At 36.4% G+C, this 18,515-nt stretch overlaps 1 protein-coding gene across 5 annotated transcripts in view; it reads left to right on the forward strand.

Annotated features, from left to right (window-relative positions):
- ICA1 (islet cell autoantigen 1) overlaps positions 1-18,515 on the forward strand; it is a 75,808-nt gene that overhangs the window by 11,113 nt on the left and 46,180 nt on the right. For all 5 annotated transcript variants that reach the window (XR_004406906.2, XM_042801981.1, XM_032991643.2 and 2 more), the window contains exons 3-8: positions 1,234-1,279; positions 3,042-3,079; positions 5,582-5,753; positions 7,705-7,777; positions 9,561-9,684; positions 11,920-12,118. Coding sequence is in view for 4 of the 5 variants with exons in the window: in XM_042801981.1 (XP_042657915.1) it covers positions 3,063-3,079; positions 5,582-5,753; positions 7,705-7,777; positions 9,561-9,684; positions 11,920-12,118 (585 nt within the window). In the remaining variant the exon portion in view is untranslated. The remainder of the gene's footprint in view (positions 1-1,233; positions 1,280-3,041; positions 3,080-5,581; positions 5,754-7,704; positions 7,778-9,560; positions 9,685-11,919; positions 12,119-18,515) is intronic.

Here is an 18,515-nt window from a genome sequence, read left to right on the forward strand (position 1 = left end):
CTGGATGTTTCTTAAAAATAAAATCCTATCATTACAAGCTAAAAATGGATACAATTGCAGTAGAACTCAAATCATACAAACTTGAGAATTCTTGTAATAGCACATCAACTACTTGCAGCTCTAGTAAATATTCCTTTATTATGTTCCTCTACCTTTGTTCCTGATTTTAATATCTATGTTAATATATAGTTTCCATTTTAGTAGAGCTTAACTGTGATGCTAAAACATGACATATGAATTAGACTACAGTGCTTCAAATATGACACAAGTGTATGTAACTCGATGTGAAGGGAAACCGTTCAGGGTACTGTTGAGATCAGTGGGGCCCAAACCAAATGCATGTTTGTGGTCTAAATTAACGGTTAAAAGAATGGTGTAATAGTAGTGGACATCTAAGTTTTCCAGGGTGTTCTTAGTTAGAAAGGTGAAAGTCAGCTGGGTCTTCTGAGTCATAACTGATTTCTTTATGAAAGTTCCTTGAACAGCATCTGGAATGAATGAGATCCAGGAACATTCCTCATCAAAATCGTAGGTAAAATACTGCAAGTCTTATCAAAAATAATCTGATTCTTTTTGAGCAAGCACAGTTCAGTTTTCTCAATGTCAGCGCTTACTAAGCTGTCTTGGTACAAACTGAATTCTCATTTAGGACCAAAAGCTAGATCTGTACTGGAAATAAAATGGGGCCAGGGACTGAGCATGAGCACTGAGCTGCTGCCTGTTCCCACTGTTTAATTGCTGCCATCTTCCTGGTATGGTTTTTGTCTATACCACTGAGAATTCTCTAGGACCTTTTTCTCTCCTGGCATGTTTTGGGTCATACTACATGCCAGGAGCCATTTCTAGCAAGCAGTGTAGGCAAGACTCTGCTTCTGTTTCTTTCCACCTTAATGGGCCATGCAACACTATACCAGCAGGTCTTGTAGCCTCAGACACCTCAGATGCCACTATGTCACACAGCAGGACAGGGAATACAAGCCCTCATTTTCATACCATGAAAACACTATCCTAATAGCTGTTATACAGTCCTTACTTTGAACTAAAAAATCCCCACAAGTAATATCTTGAGGGCATAGGAGTGCTATGTAGGACTTGGAGGAGTATAACCAAGAAGATCCCAGAGTCAATATAAGGTCGGATGTTTAGGAAGAAAGACCATGAGCTCTGCTTGAAAATGAGAACTGTTTCACTATGACCCTGATTTTTTTTTTTTTTTTTTTTTTCTCCTTCAAGGACATTCATTTCCAGGAGAGTCAGGTGGACGTGTACGGTGTGTAAGGTCAGTGTCTTAAACCTGTTCCCTGTGTTGGCCATTTACACTTTGTTCCATGTAATATGCATGCTATTCCGTCTAGATAGACTATCCTTTGCTTCCTGTCAAACCAAGTATGCTGCTGAATAACTGAGTCATGGATGTGTATACAAGCTAAATCCTGTGTTCTTATCTCACTTGCACACACCCACGGTTGACTTAAGGAGGATGAGTATTAAAACAGTGAAGTCAAATATAAAGGTGCTAGAAAACTGGAGTTAATGTTGCGTGTGCCTTATGGCTCTAGGTACTACAGCAAAGCCATGACCCATGCTGTCCATACTGTATATCGTGTGACTCAACGGTGCTATAATGCAAACAACAATCTGAAACAGTTCTTTCTTCCTCTTTGTTGTTTAGCTGTTGGCCTTTACATTTCAACTCTGCTCTGAAGACAGAGTTAATGAATTTTCTCATGGTCTCTCCTGCAGTGCTTATAAGCACTTCACAAAAATTACAATTCAGGAAAATTTCCTGCTCTGATACAATCTTGCAGCATCTCATGGAACTTTGCCAGGAAGTTTCACAGGTACTGACAGCAGAAAGGTTAGAATCAGAAATCTGGGATTTGGCTCCATTTGGCTCCAAATGGAAGTGCATGTGCTTTACGGTTGCAGGAAGCGCTCAGGTTGTTTGCGTTCCCTTGTTCGGGTTCCTGCAATCTGTTCCAGTTCCTGTGCCACTCCAGTGCTAACCGTACCGTCTGCAGGTAGCACTGTGCTAGATATGTTTTCAGTGTCATCTCTCCCCATTGCAGCCCCTTTTCTCTCTTGCCCATGTTAGTGCCAAAGTTCAGTTTCAGCACCATTACCTTACTAGCTGCTTTTTTCGTTATTGTTTTCTCAGTCAGTCAGCTTCGTATCTTAGTGCAGCGTGTTGGTGTGTTCCTTCTGTGCCTGGGTTTACCAAATACCATTTCCCAGCAGCACCATCTGACCCACTTCTTTTTGGTCTCATCTGTGATCATCTTGCAGTGCCTCTGTTCACATGCTGGCTGTATGCTGGAGAATAGAGCCCTCTCTGAAAGCAGCAGAGAAGCCAGGTGCTTGTTGTTTATAAGGAGTGTCTGGCTTCGCTTGTAAATTTGTCCTGGAAGGAGTGTGCTCAGTTACTGGTGGGAAATGATGTGCATGCCATCTAGTCAGCTCAAAGTATAGTGGGAGAGTTCAGTATCTGAGCTGGAGATACTAACTTAAAAAATCTAAAGTCCAAATGAATACGTACCGTATTCTATCTTCAGGAGCTGTGGTGTGCCTCATAGAAAAACCACCTGGTGGTTAAATTTTAAATCTTTGGCTCAGTATCTAGTGTTTTTAAAAAATAGACCAATGGGACATGGGTAAAACAAGTAGCTGAACTTAGTTATGGCTAAAACATTGGGGAAAAAAACTTGACTGAGGAAGATGCCTAGCATGGACAGCTTTGGCTTGTGTTGTCAAAAGTCACTGAATTTATGCCAGCTAAATTTGCTTTTTCCTGGAAAATTTGCTAACATACAATAATTGGCAACATCAACAACACCACTTAAGTGTGTTTGTCATGGATTTAAGGAAGAACTGTGTGTTATGTGAGGAAAGCATTTGATCTCCAGGTTGAAAAGTTTTCTGTGAAAACAGGATGCTACAACAGTAATTTGCTATGTGAAAAGGTAGGGGGTTTCTACTCTCTAACTTGAAAATTGTGTTTTAAAGATGTTTGTATTAACTGATAATTTCTCATTTTATTTAAGTGTCTGAAGAAAATAAGAAACATGGAAGGTCATAAGTAGTAAGTACCTTGATCATTTTTTCTTATTCTAAAGACTTAATAGTGTTTGGCATTTTGATTTGTCACTGCCTGAGTCTATCACACATTATGGTCTGGCATCTAGTATTTATGTGAAGTCCTGGTAGACATTCTGTTTAAAAAGGATAAAAATAAAAAATTAATAACTGCCAAAGAATGGAAAAACAAGTGAATTGACTAGATAGAAAAATGGCATGTTATTAATTTCCTGCTAATGGAAAGAAGTGTATGAACTGTTGTAAAGAGATTTATCTATGGTCATCAACTTCAGAATAAAGTACATCCTTATTTAGTTGTATTTTCTGATTGTTTAACAAAACCTAAATATGTCCATGTTTGCTTGACATGAAATACATTTTAAAAGGTTTTGACAAGTGTCTACCAGTAAAAATTGTCTACTGAATGTTTCAGTAATGTGATTATAAATCTTTTATTATCTTAAGTATAATCAGGAGCCAGGAAATTCTCCAAATGAAATTAGAAGCTGAATTTGTGTGTGGTGATGAAAGATTATATTCTTCTTATTTCTTCAGTTGGTTTATCAGTCTCTAATTCGGGAATCTGTATTAATCCCAGCATTTTTTTTTTTTTGGTAACCTCATATTAATAACTCATTTTTATTCCCTGTACTATGCTCCCAGAACTTCTAGTGACCTCAGGTGAGGTAGATGACAAAGCTGGTTGACATCAGATGAATTATGGTGTTTTCTTCACTTGATCACTGAGCTGAGATATCAGTTATTTGCACAGCTGTAGCAGAAGTTAAAGCATACAACTAGCCAGACAGCTAGGGTCTTTATACTACCATGTGAGCAGGATTTGGGTTTTTTATTAATATTATTTTTAAAGTAATGCTATTTTATTAAACTCTTTTATATTCTGTTTTCTCATAATTCAGGGGGATCTTCTTGTTCTTTGTTAGAGGTTGTAGATTTTGTACTTTAAAGGTGTGACATATATCAGGTCAATACAGGCTTCACCTAACTTGTTAGGCTGTCTGTTGTCAGTCATGATGGTTTGTTTGCAGAATTCTACATGAAATGTGGTATGTTTTGCATGTGTTTTTTATTTTGTACTGTAGCACCAAGAAGGACTTTATTTTTTATTTTAATGAAATTCATAAATTAAACTCTTGAAACTAATGTTTGAGTGGAATTAAATGGATAAATATCTCTGCTTTTAAAGTTTGGGGAAGAAGCCAAGAAGTGCTATATTTAAGTGCATTTTGAATTTTGTCCTTGCTCACTTCCAGTTGAATTTCTTACCGTCTCTTTGGTGATTAAGGCACTGGCTCCTAACTCACTGATGAAAAATAACTAAAGCAAGTAACAAAACCCTGTGAAACAAACTTCCTTTTCAAGTTAAACTGTGCCACTAGTAACTATGTAGGGCAGATGTGCCACCCTTTTGGGAAACACGTGTACCAGTGGCTTCTTGTTTCAGAATGGCTGTAGTATTTCACAACAAGCATATATACATATTATTAGATATATGTGTATATATCTATGTGTATGTTGGGTCTGAAGACCTCTTGGGGTAGCACCCCCAAGCTGTCTGTGTGTTGTGAACAGAGCTAGTAGACGCCATCAGTAATAAACCACAGCCTGTCACTCCACAGGTGGAGGGTATTTTTTTCCTAAATAAACTCAACCTCTTTAATTTTCCTGGGGTATTTCATATAGCAGGTTTTAGCAACCTTTTACTTCTAAAAATCTGCAAAATCACTGCAGCTTTTTATATATGCACGTAGGGGAAAAGGCATGTACTTCTGCAGAAATTAGTAATGGAGTAACACTTCCTGAAAGAGATTGAGGTTTCATTGTTAGGCTATATTTTCTATTAAACCGTTTTGGTATGGTTTAAATATTGTAGAATATGGAGGTTGTCTTTAGATTGTGCTTTTTATTAGGTCTGCTACAGGAATGCAGAATCATCTGTCAGTAGAAAATAAAGACATGAGCTATTTATCTTTCACATAGCACGCTCAAAAGAGATGAGTGTTCTTCTATTTCTTTATTATTTAATTGTAAAAAAAGGGAGGGCAAGAAGTAGTCTAATTCCATTTGTAAAATGAATTTTGTGAAATCTTGACACTGATGAAATTGCATGAAAATTCCTGCCTGCTTAAGCAAGTCTGCTAGTTTACTTGAAACACTGTTAGTTATATAAAAATAAAAAGTTAATCCTATGGGCTATAAATCATTCCATAATGCACTGGGAAGAATTCTTTGCAGTTGATTATTTAGCAGTACTACATGCTGAAGACATTCAAATCAAAAGCCGTGTATTATTTTCCATAGTATGGGAAATATAGTACTAATTTAATTGCTTTTTTATTAATGCATAATGAGGAAATGCATGTTAGAATACATGTGTCTGCATGCATATGCAATATTCTTGATAGAAATGTATTAATCTAGCACATTAGACTTACTTTTTAAGCATCCTATTGAAGTTTTATAATTTTGTTTTTTAATATTCTAGCAATTATCCAAGGGAATTTTATGACCAATATGCTCAAAGCCAAGAAAAATCTGTGGTCAATAAAATGCAACAGAAATACTGGAAAACAAAACAAACCCTTATAAAAGTTACAGGAAAAAAGGAAGATGAACATGTTGTGGCTTCCGATGCAGATCTGGATGCAAAACTAGAGGTTTGTAATGTTTTTATAATGTTTAGTCTCTGGTTGTTAATTTTTAAAATGTTTTCATTTCCATCAAGCCTCTGTGTACATGTAATATATAACAATGTATATACATTTTAATCATTATTTTCTTGTAATATCTTTTCCAATTTTTGACAAAAGTACCTATGTAAATACGGTGATATAGGGATGTTTTGTAATACAAAACCCCATGCCCCTCAAACTGTATTTGGAACCTGACAACTCTTGTATTTATTTTCAGGTTTTGGGGACAGGTTTTTTCCTTTTGTTTTCAGGGGGAGCAGGAGATGGTCCTTTGTGTTTATATCAGTCATTCTTATCCTTTGCTTATATCAGTTTAGGATTTTTTTAAAATAGTATTCTATAGTATATGCAAATGACATCCTTTATACAGTTATAAAATACCACATATACCAGGAAAACATGCAATATACCAAGAAGGAGCAAGGTGCATAGTGTGTTGTGATCTCTGGAGCTTTTGTGCGGGTCAGTGGGTTCAGGTGTGACCAAAGAAGCTTCTGAAAGTCTATAAAGTGTAACCAAGAGTAGGAATCCTGCTGTGTGACAAATACAGTGCTACTGTCGGTATACTCAACCCCACTGGAAAAAAAGAAGTTAAGGTTCTACAAATTGAAGAGCTTGAACATCTTTGACGTGAAGCAAAAGATAGAGAATGGACTTCTGAAGTGTAATAGTCAAGTTAGTGTCCAGCTATGTTTTATCAGTATTGTTTTGTTATGTAAAGGTAGCAGTTTTACCTTACTGGTTTTCTTGTAGTTTCTTAGAGAATTGTTGATTTAGGATTATCAGTTTATTCACATTTTAGCTGAAGTAAGAGAGACTGTTTACAACAAACAAATCTCTGTAGTTCTGGCTATAATAGTGATAACCTATAACGTAATGATGTCTATGGGGTCTTCATGATAGGTTATAAATTATGAGTATTGATGTAAAACAAGCTGGAAAGATGGAATAATATTTTATAAATATACACTTGAGTTCTTACCATGCTTACTGTATTTCAGATTCATCAGGAAGGATGCTTTGTTAGCTCAGGTGGGGTTGAAAATAGGGAAATTTGTGTTTACCAGATAAGAAACTGTAAGCATGTTTTCACTTGGGCAACTTCTCAACTGCAAGTCACACGCCCAGTTTAAAGGCAAAGCCCATGTAAATGTACAAGAAGTCAAGCAGGTGCAAAGGAAGACAGTTACTGTGCCAGTAGTCCATTTTGCATATATTTGTGTACTGCTTTAGGTTTAAGTTACAGATTGGAGGTTTTACACGGATAGACAGTAAGAGTAGTAATTTTTTTGTTTCCTCGAAACAATCTCTAAACTTTGTCAAGACTGACTTTTTTTCCTCTACTTCTTTTGGAAACTGCTGCTTTATAAATTTGGCTGGAAAACCAGAGCTATGCCAGTAAAAAGTTCATTTTAAATCAATAACTTTCTGTGTTGGCATACCAATGCAAGTTCGACTAGAATTTGCAGTATTAAAAATTCAGTGTGTGTATTGCTCCATGATAAACATGTTAGACATTTTGATAACTCTTTGCTCTGATGTGAGTTTTTTAGAAACATCTTCATAGATTTGTACATCTTCATATATATCTAAATATATCAATTAAAAAAACCCCAACATGAGTAGTTTGGTTAACTATCAGCTGTTTAGAATAGAACTGTTTCCAAAATTATTCTTGTCTTTTATTTTCCTTTTATAAGTTGTGATTGGTCTGTCTGTAGTTTCAATGAACAACTTATTTGAAAGAAAAGCACAATTGATAAGGAAAAACTATTCTCAAGATGGAAACATTACTTACTGTTAAAGAAGCAAATAGTGATCCCTAATAATTTCTGAAAAAAAATAAGCTCTTGTATTTTCATCAGTGTTTCTTGAATATATGCTTACAATTTTTTTTATTTTGTTTTAATATCAGCTGTTCCATTCTATTCAGAGAACGTGTATGGAGTTACTAAAAGCAATTGAACTGTATCAAAAAAGGATTTGTTGTAAGTATGGTCAAATATGTAGTTAAAATAATGAGGTCTGCATTATGGAGTCATCAAAAAAGTAAAAACTGAAAATTAAAATGGGGAGCTACTAGTTTCATCCTGTTTAAAAATAATGTTCCTTGCAGACAGCTAAAGGCAGACTTGCTTATTTGCTTGAAGATCTCCTAGTTCTTAAAGTTCGTATTTGATATTATGCAGTGATAGGTAGCAGTAATTATGGGAGAAAGTCTGGGGTTTTTTAAGTTTTTCTTTTTTTCCATTACTTCCTTGCCTTGTTTAAAATCAGAAGTGTCTTGTCTTAGAAATCCTAACTCTTCTGAACTGTTTCAAATTTTTTTTTTTTTTTTTTTTTTAGTTTGGATGGACTGTGAAGAATATTGGGCTTATCACTAGTTTTATAATTAAGTAATCCATGCTATTACAATGAATCTGATAATGGTAACTGGCTGTAACAGGTGTGCAGTAATTAGTGGAAGTCATTAGTGAGAGATGAGGACCTCATTTGGGAAGTTTCAAACAGCAGGTTCTATTAAATGACCCCCGAAGGTTCTCTGCAATCAATATTGTTTAATTCTCTGCTGCTGTGATTTCTGGCTTGGAAAAGAGAATTCAACTTTGGAGACATCTTTCAATTTACTTTCTTTTTTTTGAATGTTTCCATGTGTTCTTGAGTCTTTAGTTTTTATTTTGCCTGTCCAAATAGAGTAGGAGATGATGTTCCAGGATGAGGATTAGAATACAGAATAGCAGTGTATTGAGTTGAAGAAGTGTTCCACAGTAGCAGGAGAAATTTCTGACGCAAAAATGAGCATGCAGCACATTCTACCGGTGTACACTATGAGTCTGCATTGGATTTGACTGTCAACATTTGGAAAAATGACAAAAGGACTCCACGCCATCTCTTCCATTATGTTAGGCTGTTCTCCCTATTGATAGTGGGAAGAAATTGGCACTATAGAAGACAGCCTCTTTGGAAGACTAATAGATGAGGCCATAATAAAATGTTTTTGTAAGGATGTGAGATCATGAAGACCCATGGTCCTAGTTTGGAAGTAGTCAACAATTCAGTGTAAAAACATTTCTATTTTTCTTCATCTTTTTGTTTAAAAAAACATCAATTAATTTGAAACAGAAATATTTCAGATGTTTGAAATATAAATTTAAAAATAGTGTTTGAATTGTGTAGAATGTTATAAGTTGTAAAACAGTCTTATGAAGTAATTTGAAAATAAATGTTCTTTAAAATGAAGTACTAAATTTTTCATATGAAAATCTCATTTCTGTAGTCAAGCATGAAAAACGGAGAGCAAGAGAAAAGCAAGTAAATGAGCATTGGGTAGTATTACTCAGAATTAGCTTGAGTGAAAGTATGCTACGAAAGATTAGCTAAAGCAGTCCAAGTGGTAAAAAAGGATTAAAAAATCTAAACCAAAACACAAAAAACAAACCAACCAAAATATCCAAAGCTAAAAGATACTGCAGTCAAGATTGGGCCCACTGTGTAATCTAACCAACCAAATTCTTTTGTTCAAGAAAGAAATTGCATGTTTCTCCTGTTGTCTTTCAGCACTGATGGAATTTTGTGATTTTTATTTAGTATAGCAACAAATGTCTCAAGTGAATCTGATCATCTGTTTACTAAATGCAGGAATTCTATGAAATTATTTTTGCTGTGCTGCTTGGATTTAGAGTGACTTAACCTATTTGATGGTAGGCCAGTTTTAAATCTATTAGGACCCTATTAAATAACATGTTTGATGACTCATTTATTTTTCGTTAGTTCTGTCTCAGGAAGAAAATGAATTGGGGAAATTTCTTCGGTCACAGGGTTCTCAGGATAAAACGAGAGCAGGAAAAATGATGCAAGCCACAGGAAAGGCCCTCTGCTTTTCTTCTCAGCAAAGGTATGTGTGTCAGAATTACTGTCTAATTTACAAAATTCTAGGATAACGGTAGTTGATTCACCATTGGCATAATTAATTTTGCCATTTGAAACGTGTGAGGAACCAAATGATAAGAAAGTTGTTGACCAAACCTGCTGTAGTATTGGCAGTATTACTGGCTTGCTCTGTGTAGTTTTTCCTGATCCTGTTTTTCATTTTATGGACCTGCTGTGTCTATGTATCTCCAGATCCCGCACCAGTGCCCACTCTCTTCAGCAGTTCTAAAGCTTTACAGGTGCATCTGCAGGGGCTCTAGCAGTGGGGTTGTAAAGGAGCTGATGTCAGGTCCCTCCCTTGCTTGGGGGCACTTCTCACTCTGCAGAGAAATGCTACAGCAGGCTCACTGTGGAGAAGTGTCTGGGTCCTGGAAGGGCAGAGAAATTGATAAGGGAATGCCTTTTTGTGGGCCATGGAGTCCATACTTTAAGTAGACAGAGGAGAAAGGAGGAGTCTGAATGCTATTTTTGTCTTTAACCTTACACCATGAAGTCCCCCAAGAGAAGTTCCTAGATCCCCAGTAAGGTCATGTAGGTTGGGTTGGAGCAAATCAGTAAGAAATAAGGAATCCAGAGGGACACACAAACATGTGTGGTTACCCAGAGCCCTTGATGTCTCACTGCCCTGTGTTTGCTCGAAGAATTTAAAAGTAATAGTGCCTGATGGCATTATGAGTATTCTGATGCTTTTTTAAAACAATATTGGGACTATGAAAGCTTGAAATTCACCGTCATTTGCAGGGGAAAAATCTATTCCGTGATATTTTATAGGATTTTTTGGTCTCTCAACTGTTCTGATACTTTCCAGCTTTAGCTTAACAGTGCAGCTGTTTGGCTCAAAATAAAACGTCTCATACAGAGCACTGAGAATTTCATATGTTTATCTTGGGCTAGAGTTTGGTCATTAGCACATCCAGTAACAGCCATGAGTGGGATCTTTAAAACATGTGTAAGGCACCTTTGAGCAAAAGCACTGATGATTTGCTTTTTTATAAAGCTTAACTGTTTATAGAAATCACAGTGTATGTCATGTCTACATAAACTGAATTTTCCTTTGAATGGCTGGGTAAGTATTTGTAGAATGAGAAAAAAAAAAAAAAAAAGCCACACTAAGAAGTTCACATTTTAGTATCTCTCTTGCTTAATGCATTTTTAATGCATCTTTTTAAATAAAATCACATAAAACCAAAACCAGTTGTTTGTCTGTCTTCTCTTGAGCCATCCTCAAGCTCATGTTGAAGTTGGGACTGTTCTTATTTACGTTGCACGCCAATAGCTAGCTCAGTAGCTGGAGATCAAGAAGACACAATTTGCTGGTTACTGGAGCTGAAGTTATAAATTCTAGGAAGTCCCTGAATAGCACATTAAACTGACTCTACACTGGTGTGGAACTGACTGAACCTATTCCAGTGAGGTGGCTGCTGGCAACCAAGGGGAAAGCAGAAGCAGCAGGAGGAAGCAAAGCAAAACTTGGAGTAATCCTGTCTAATTCTGAGATCCCATTAGGAGCCAAAGTGATGGCATAGGGAAGACAACAGTGTCCCCTACTGCCCTTCCAAAATGTAGTTGCTGGGAGAAACATTTAAGAAAATGCCTGAATCCTTCCAAAAGATAAATGTCCTTCAATTGAATTGTTCAGACTCCTTAAAAAAATTAAAAAAAAAAAAAAAAAGAGGGGAAAAAAATCAGATCTTTATCTACTTGATAGATGATTTAATCATTTACATGTACCTTTGAAGATTAAAAGACTAATGGAGGTGCTTTTTGTGAGGCTTAACAGGACTATCCTGATACATCTGTGGTATGTATCCAGTAATAAATTACCTCAGGTACATTTTTAGAGTTGTTAAGTGCAACTTGCAAAGAGGAATGGTAATAGCATACGTACAAGCGGCTTGTCTAACTAAAATACATATATGCATTAGAAGAGGTTCCATTCCCACTCACGTGTGTAAGTGAAAGATCACTACTTGAACAGGAAGGTTGCAGACACAATATTCATGCAAAATTACCTCATTCATGTGTACCCCCAACCAAGCTGTAGAACCATCTGAACATACACTAGCACTTAAGTGTAGCTGTGTATGGTTTTTTGAATGCTATTGAAGTGTCAATAGTTGTATTAATCCGTCTGCCGTTGTGGAGCAACTTCTTTAACATGTTCCTCTCCTTCCTTTCTTTCCTTCATGCCTTCCTCCAGATTAGCACTGCGTGCTCCTCTGAGTAGATTATATCAAGAAGTGGAGACTTTCAGGTACAGGGCCATCTCAGACACATGGCTAACAGTAAACCGAATGGAACAGTATCGGACTGAATACAGAGGGGCTCTACTCTGGATGAAAGATGTGTCTCAGGAGCTGGATCCAGATCTTTATAAGCAGATGGAAAAGTTCAGGAAGGTATGAAGTTTCCTGTCATTTCCTAGAAGGAGATGCGTGATGAATGACAATGAAGCATTGGTTTGATTCTTCTGAGGAAGACATAATTCAGCAGCCCTGTGGATGCCATTTATCATAACTAATCTTTTCTGTGTGACAGAAGCCCGACTAATCTGATATGGAATACGGTATCCTTCACAGAGTGGGCTGTAAGGAAAGATACGGTAGTAAGAAACAGCATTTTTCAGTAGTCTATTCAACTTCAGACTAAATCTTTATAATTTAAATAATACATATTTTTAAAGAAGGTTGTCTAATTTTAAATACTTAGCTGTGATGCCTGAATGACTAATGGAAAAAAATATGTCTGCTGGGGAAAGGAAAGTTGATTTTTGCAACTGAAAAGTACAGAATAACAGAAATACTGGAGTATCTGCTTCTAATTTTTTGGGTGCAGTTAAAGACAAACATTTTCAAAATTGGCTATTGTTAGATTTTGGGGAGGAGTTGCAAATGTGGAATTTGTTTTTAAGTTACTTGTGCAGTTCAGCATGACTCTTGGGCAATTGCTAAACACTGAAACTGCTAAGAATGCACTCTCCATAAATCATCTTTATTCAGTGTCACTCAAGTTTGCTAAACTCCTCCTCTCCCAAAGGGCTTCCAAAAATCACGAGTCCTAGGTGGTAGTCTGCAGTTTTGCTGCCAGGTGTGTATGTAGAATTTATTTGGACTGATCCTGTCCCAATCAATTCAGGAATGCTCATGAGAACTCCACATTTCATCTTGAGGCTCTAGAGCCAATTTTGTTAAAAGACTGTAATGTTCACAGTTTGCTGTTTTTACACCTTGACTATTAGGAGGAAGTAGGATCCTAGGTATAACATGGTGGCTTGTGCTTTGTGTAAAGGCAGCAAAAACATTTACAGAAATTGTGTGATAATTGAAAGCAGAGGCATAATAGCAGAAATTATATTAAAGTGTACGTGCATATATGCATGTGGCTTAGACACAGATAATGTACAAAAGAGAAAACCCTGTTCATTGATGGCTTAAGCAGTCTGTGACTGAAAGTGTTTGGAGGCGAAAGATACTTAATTTGAGATTTTAAAAGCTCAATAAACCATCGTAACAGGAAAGGACTGGCATGCGTCTAGGCTATGCCATTCTTTGTAAACTGAAGTGGTGACAATAGCAATTAAGGAAGGGGTGGAACAAATGAAACCCCAGCTAGTCATCTAATCTTTATTTAATGCTTCAATACAGGATATTCCTGTAAGTCGTGTGGCACCAGACATGTATTTTATTATGCCTTGTGGGAAGTGTTTATAATGGCATGTTCTTGCAGGTAAAATAATTGGTATGGTCTTGGCCTCAGCCAATTGCTTACGTATAATGTTTGATTTATTAGAAAAACACTTTAAAAATGGAATGTTAGAATGAATAAAGCAGAACTGGTAATGGTCAAGCAAAATTGATTTATAGCTTTCTTGCAAAAGAAATGCTATGGAAGGTATGAATTATATAAATGGCAAAGTAATTAAAATAATGTATGCTTTATACAGTGAGCTGCTGTAGTTAAAAAGTTAGATGTGAAATTTCAGCCATCTTGGGTTGCTGTGCTTCAAGGTCAGCAAAAATAAGATTTTATTTTTTTTTTTAAATCTCTCACAAAACTTAGTAATAAAAATGTGGAAATACTAAGTATTTTGCAATATTTCTAAGTCTGAAATGAGTTACATTCTCATGTAAAGAAATAATGAACGTAGATTCTAAAACTGTAGTGTTACCTCAAATAGTATAAAAAAAAAAAAAACTGGGGAAGGTCTTTTGAACCTTTCTTTCCTCTGACTGGCTGTCAGCTGAAAACCTTTCAGATCACATTGTAACACAGAGAACAAAAAGCTCTATATTTGGTAGCCAACAAAGTAAAGAAATGCACTTGGTATCCACTTCCCTACATATCCCATCTGTGCAACAGGCATATCAAACTAGTCTTTGAAGATTTCAACACTTGCAGAAAGTAAACTTTTTATTTTTTCATTTGGGGAAAAAAAAAATCCTCAAGCATAATGTACCTAGATAGTTGTTTTTAAACAAGACACAACAGCTTGGTTTTAGCTCTCTACAAATGTAGTAGGTAAACAAGACTGATGGTGGATACTATAGTCCTAAATAATTAAAGTAGAAGAATTATTTTTATTGTCTTTTTGTTCTATTCTTGCTTGCAGATCTGAGTTGTGCCATAGTGTGGCAGTGTAATGCTGGGTTTTTAGGGCTTATTTTGGATCTGTAACAACAATTTAAGAAGTTTTGCTACTTTTGTGTTGAGGAAGATACCATAATTGCTAATTTAAGGTTTTTGGTTCTAAAATATACCATCACTGGAGAGAAGTGTTTGATCTGGATCTGCATATCTAGTGATACACCATCAAGTAGTTAATGAAGTTGATCTTGTCAGAGCAATTGAAATAAAATTTTCTTGAGACTTCTAATTGTTAAAATCCTAAGTATTACTTTAGTAAACTTTTATTTCAAGCAAACAGTGCTGCTTTAGTGATCTAGTGCACCAGCAGTATTTGTATCACTTGGTTGTAGGACTGTTTTTCAAATATATAGCCTTTTATAATATAATCCTAAATGTACCATTATGTATACAGATATGGTACTTGTTTTTGGAGACCAAAGCTAAATCAATCCAGATGGGTTTTTCATACCTTCCCTCAGAATAACTCAGGCTAAAAGATCAATAGTTGAGCCAGTATTTTCAGAGCTGATAAAATCTGAGTTAAAACACTGGCATTTTTGTAGCTCTCTTTCTAAACAATGAGGTACTTGAAAGAATTTTCTAATGCTGTTCTCAAGGCATCAGTCTAAATATGCAAGACGCAGCAATACTACCACTTTCAAAGTGATCCAGAACACTATAGAACAGCCTTTTTACATTGTTGTTTGTAGATGTCCATGTGATTGTAACTACTTGAGTCAAACCAGGGAAACAGGTGAAGTATTTTCTTTTCCCTGCAGAATTCTATAATGCTATGCAACTTGATTTTTTTTTTCTTTCTATTAACAGTTTTTTGTGGACGCTCCAAGTGGTGGTGTAGATGTAGAGGCCTTTCATCCCACTTTCAGAGTTTGAAGTGTTGCTTGAGAGAATCTAAACAGCATCTTGGAAGTTCTTTGATATTTAAAATAATTTGAATGAGTTAATACCCCTTTACCAAATTCTCTACTACTGATCAGGTTTTTAAGGTTCTTAAATCCAGGCTGTTGTATCTGCCTGGCGACTGTACACTATAGCATGAGCTCTGCCATGATGTAAAAATATGGACCAAATTGCCCAAGTGCTGATAGCCCCCCAATGCCTTTCCTCCATCTCTGTAAAAGTTTAGCTTTTCCACACATTTCCTGAGAAGGAACAAGCCAACATGCAGAGTGATAGGCTGATACCAAGCAACAGCCTCCCATGCGTAGCCTACAGGAACACAGAAGAGACTCTGCTGTTCCATTTTACTTAGCTAAGCTAGCTCAGATGCTTACACAGTGCAATATAGACTTCTCATCAAACCTAGACATTACAGTGTCACCCGTAACAAGTAAAAAACAAGAGCTGAAAAAATTATGCTGACCTTTAGGCTAACTATAAGAAAACTTACTTCTGTAACATGGCACAAGATATATCATGCTACATTGACAGAGCAAATTAATCCTTTCTATATTTGTTTTTCACTTCCATCATTCTTCTACTTCTCTGCTTCCCCTTCATTCAGAGGCTTGAACCAAAGCTGGAGTATCTTTGTAAATACCCAGTGGCCATGCTGGTGTCCCTGAGACTAGCTGCACTGCAGCAGTGTACTGAGAACTGGGTACCTGGAGGGTTGGGCTGTTTCTCCCTGTTATGTAGTCCTCTCTGCTTTGCCAAAGCTGTTTTCCTAGGAGCTCTGCTCTTGTCTGAACCAAATGAAGCTCAGATGGGACAAGCTGTGTAAGGGTAAGGAGTGATGCACAGGCTGGTTGTCTCAGCTTTGTAAATGCTGTGAGATTGATCTGCTTGGCGTAGAGTGCAAATCCTTTATCTATTGGTGTGGTACTTGGATATTACATAAGTATCTGAGTTTGTAAAACTGTACATGTTAGATGGGGTACTGTCTGGAAAAAGAGTTGGGTTTTGATCAATATATTTGTATGGGATCTGTGAGGGGAACCAGTAGCATGGTTTGTGCTGGGCCTCCTTGTTCTGGAAGATTAGAAAGGCCCTATGCTACAGTACAGAGCCCTGTACTACTATAGTGGTGTTAAAGAAATGGAATAGATCTTACCGTGGAAGAGAATTGTTGGAATATTACCCAGAAGATCCTAAATTATTACAGGACACTTAATGCGTAGCTGTTACTTTGCATGCAGCTGTCAAGAAACTTGCAAGCTTGCAGCTGAGTTGTTTGGGCACAGTTTATCTCAAGTTCTTCCTAGTAGTAGCACACTATATACTTGAAGCAAAATTAGTGCCCTTAAATGGCATTTTGAAGGTAAATCTGGCAAAAGAAAAGGAAAGGCAGTGAGAAAAAGGAAACTTCAACAGGAAGAACTCATAATGATATAACAATAGCTTAAACTGTTTTTATAAATGCACTAATGTAGGGAGTGTCTGTTCTAAGCAAGTTCTCTGTTAAATATATTTCTTAAACATTAAAGCTTGTGTGGACAGCTGGGGAATAATGAAGGTCTAAATAAATCCATTGATTAAAAGGTCAGACGGGAAATGCTGAAGTATATATATTTGTTGTAAGGATCTCAGCAATTATGGATAAGATATATCTGCATCAGCCTTACAGGGAAGGCCCGGGATGTACATCTCTGTTCCCCTGCTCTGTCCCCTTGCCTACTAGCGCTGCCTAGTATGAGTTCATTTTGGCTTGTGTGATGATGAAGGGGCTGTACCATGTCACAGCATCACCTGCTACTCACCCATTAACATCAGCTGCAAACAGCCCTGCAAACTTGGAGGCACTGTGAAATGTGCTGGAGGATGGGTTTGTTTGTTTGTTTTGTTTTGTTTTGTTTTTCAAATTCTCTGTTACATTTGAAAACTCTTGGAGAGCTGGGAAAATACAAAAAGCCTAGGGAAGGAGAAGAAACAAGTATGATGTTGGTCTTTGAAATAAGAACAGACTTGGCAGGGGCCATCCTTGTAAACTTAATTTCAGTTCCTGGTAAAAAGATGAAAAGGAAATCTGTAGGCAGTTAGAAGCTAACAAAGTGAAGATAAGTAAACAACACGGGTTTATAAATAACATTACAGATACTTTTGTTGTTGTTATTTTGCATTTTTAATCAAATTATTAAATTAGTAGGAAAAAAATGCAGATCTGGATTGTTGCAGTTCCTTATGAGTGATTACTGGAAAAAATAATTTAACTTTGCTAGAAAAATAAGAGCTCTCGGGAGCTGAGAGTTGAGAATATTGGCTGAGGGACGCTAAACAAAGTTTCAGAGGATCATGGAATATAAAGATGGAAAATACCTTTAAGATCAACTAAACTTTCTTCCTGCCAGGACAAAATTGTGCATTTCTAATATATTTTCCAAGTGGTTTTCTACATCTAATAAATATAATTAGTCAAGGGTGACACTCTTAGAAGTTTTGTGGATATTGGTGCTGTTCTAGTTCAATTACTAAAAAGTCAACTGAAAGCAAATGTGCTAATGATAATTACATCTGCAGACGATATTGAGCTGGAAAATCTTCTGGTTTTCCAAGCAGCAAAGTATACCAGTGTCTCAAAGAAAAATGTCTTTGGCCATTGCAGTCACTGTGGTGTAATCAATAAACTTTCAGCTGCCATAGTTACAAATAGCACTGTAAGTGATTGATGTTTAGACCTATGGTAGTCACTGTTTACCAACTTCGGTTTCTGAAAGATTAAAAAAAAAAAAAAAAAGATCGTAGACAGCAGTTGTGTCTCTTTCTTTTCAGGTGATACTTCTATATTAAATACCAAAGTTAACTTCATCTGGGAAGCTTAAAGAACCTTTGCCTTTAGGTGACAAATGTAGACCTTTGCGTGTGAGAGAGCAGTTGATGATTTTTGTGCTCTGGAAATGTAAGAAAGATCTGAGTAGCTTTAGTAGACCACACATTAGATATGAAATGTGTGGCACTATAATGTGAAATAAAATGCTATCTTTCATAATGCTTATTAGGAATGTGAGAAGGTAGAATCTATCTCTTCAGTGGTCCATCTTTATTACTCTTTGTTCAAAAATCTTCCTTAAAGGAAAAAAAAAAAAATGTGCCCCCCAAAGCCCAATCTGTTTGCTGGTTTGGATTGCTGCTGCTCATGAGGTGAATAGGTTCAATTCCAGGAGATCTGATAATACTTTCTGCAAGATAGCTGCATTCTCTAAAATTAGTAAG

The sequence above is a fragment of the Tyto alba genome, unplaced genomic scaffold (genome assembly GCF_018691265.1).
Source record: "Tyto alba isolate M040663 unplaced genomic scaffold, T.alba_DEE_v4.0 Super-Scaffold_38, whole genome shotgun sequence".
Taxonomy (NCBI): domain Eukaryota; kingdom Metazoa; phylum Chordata; class Aves; order Strigiformes; family Tytonidae; genus Tyto; species Tyto alba.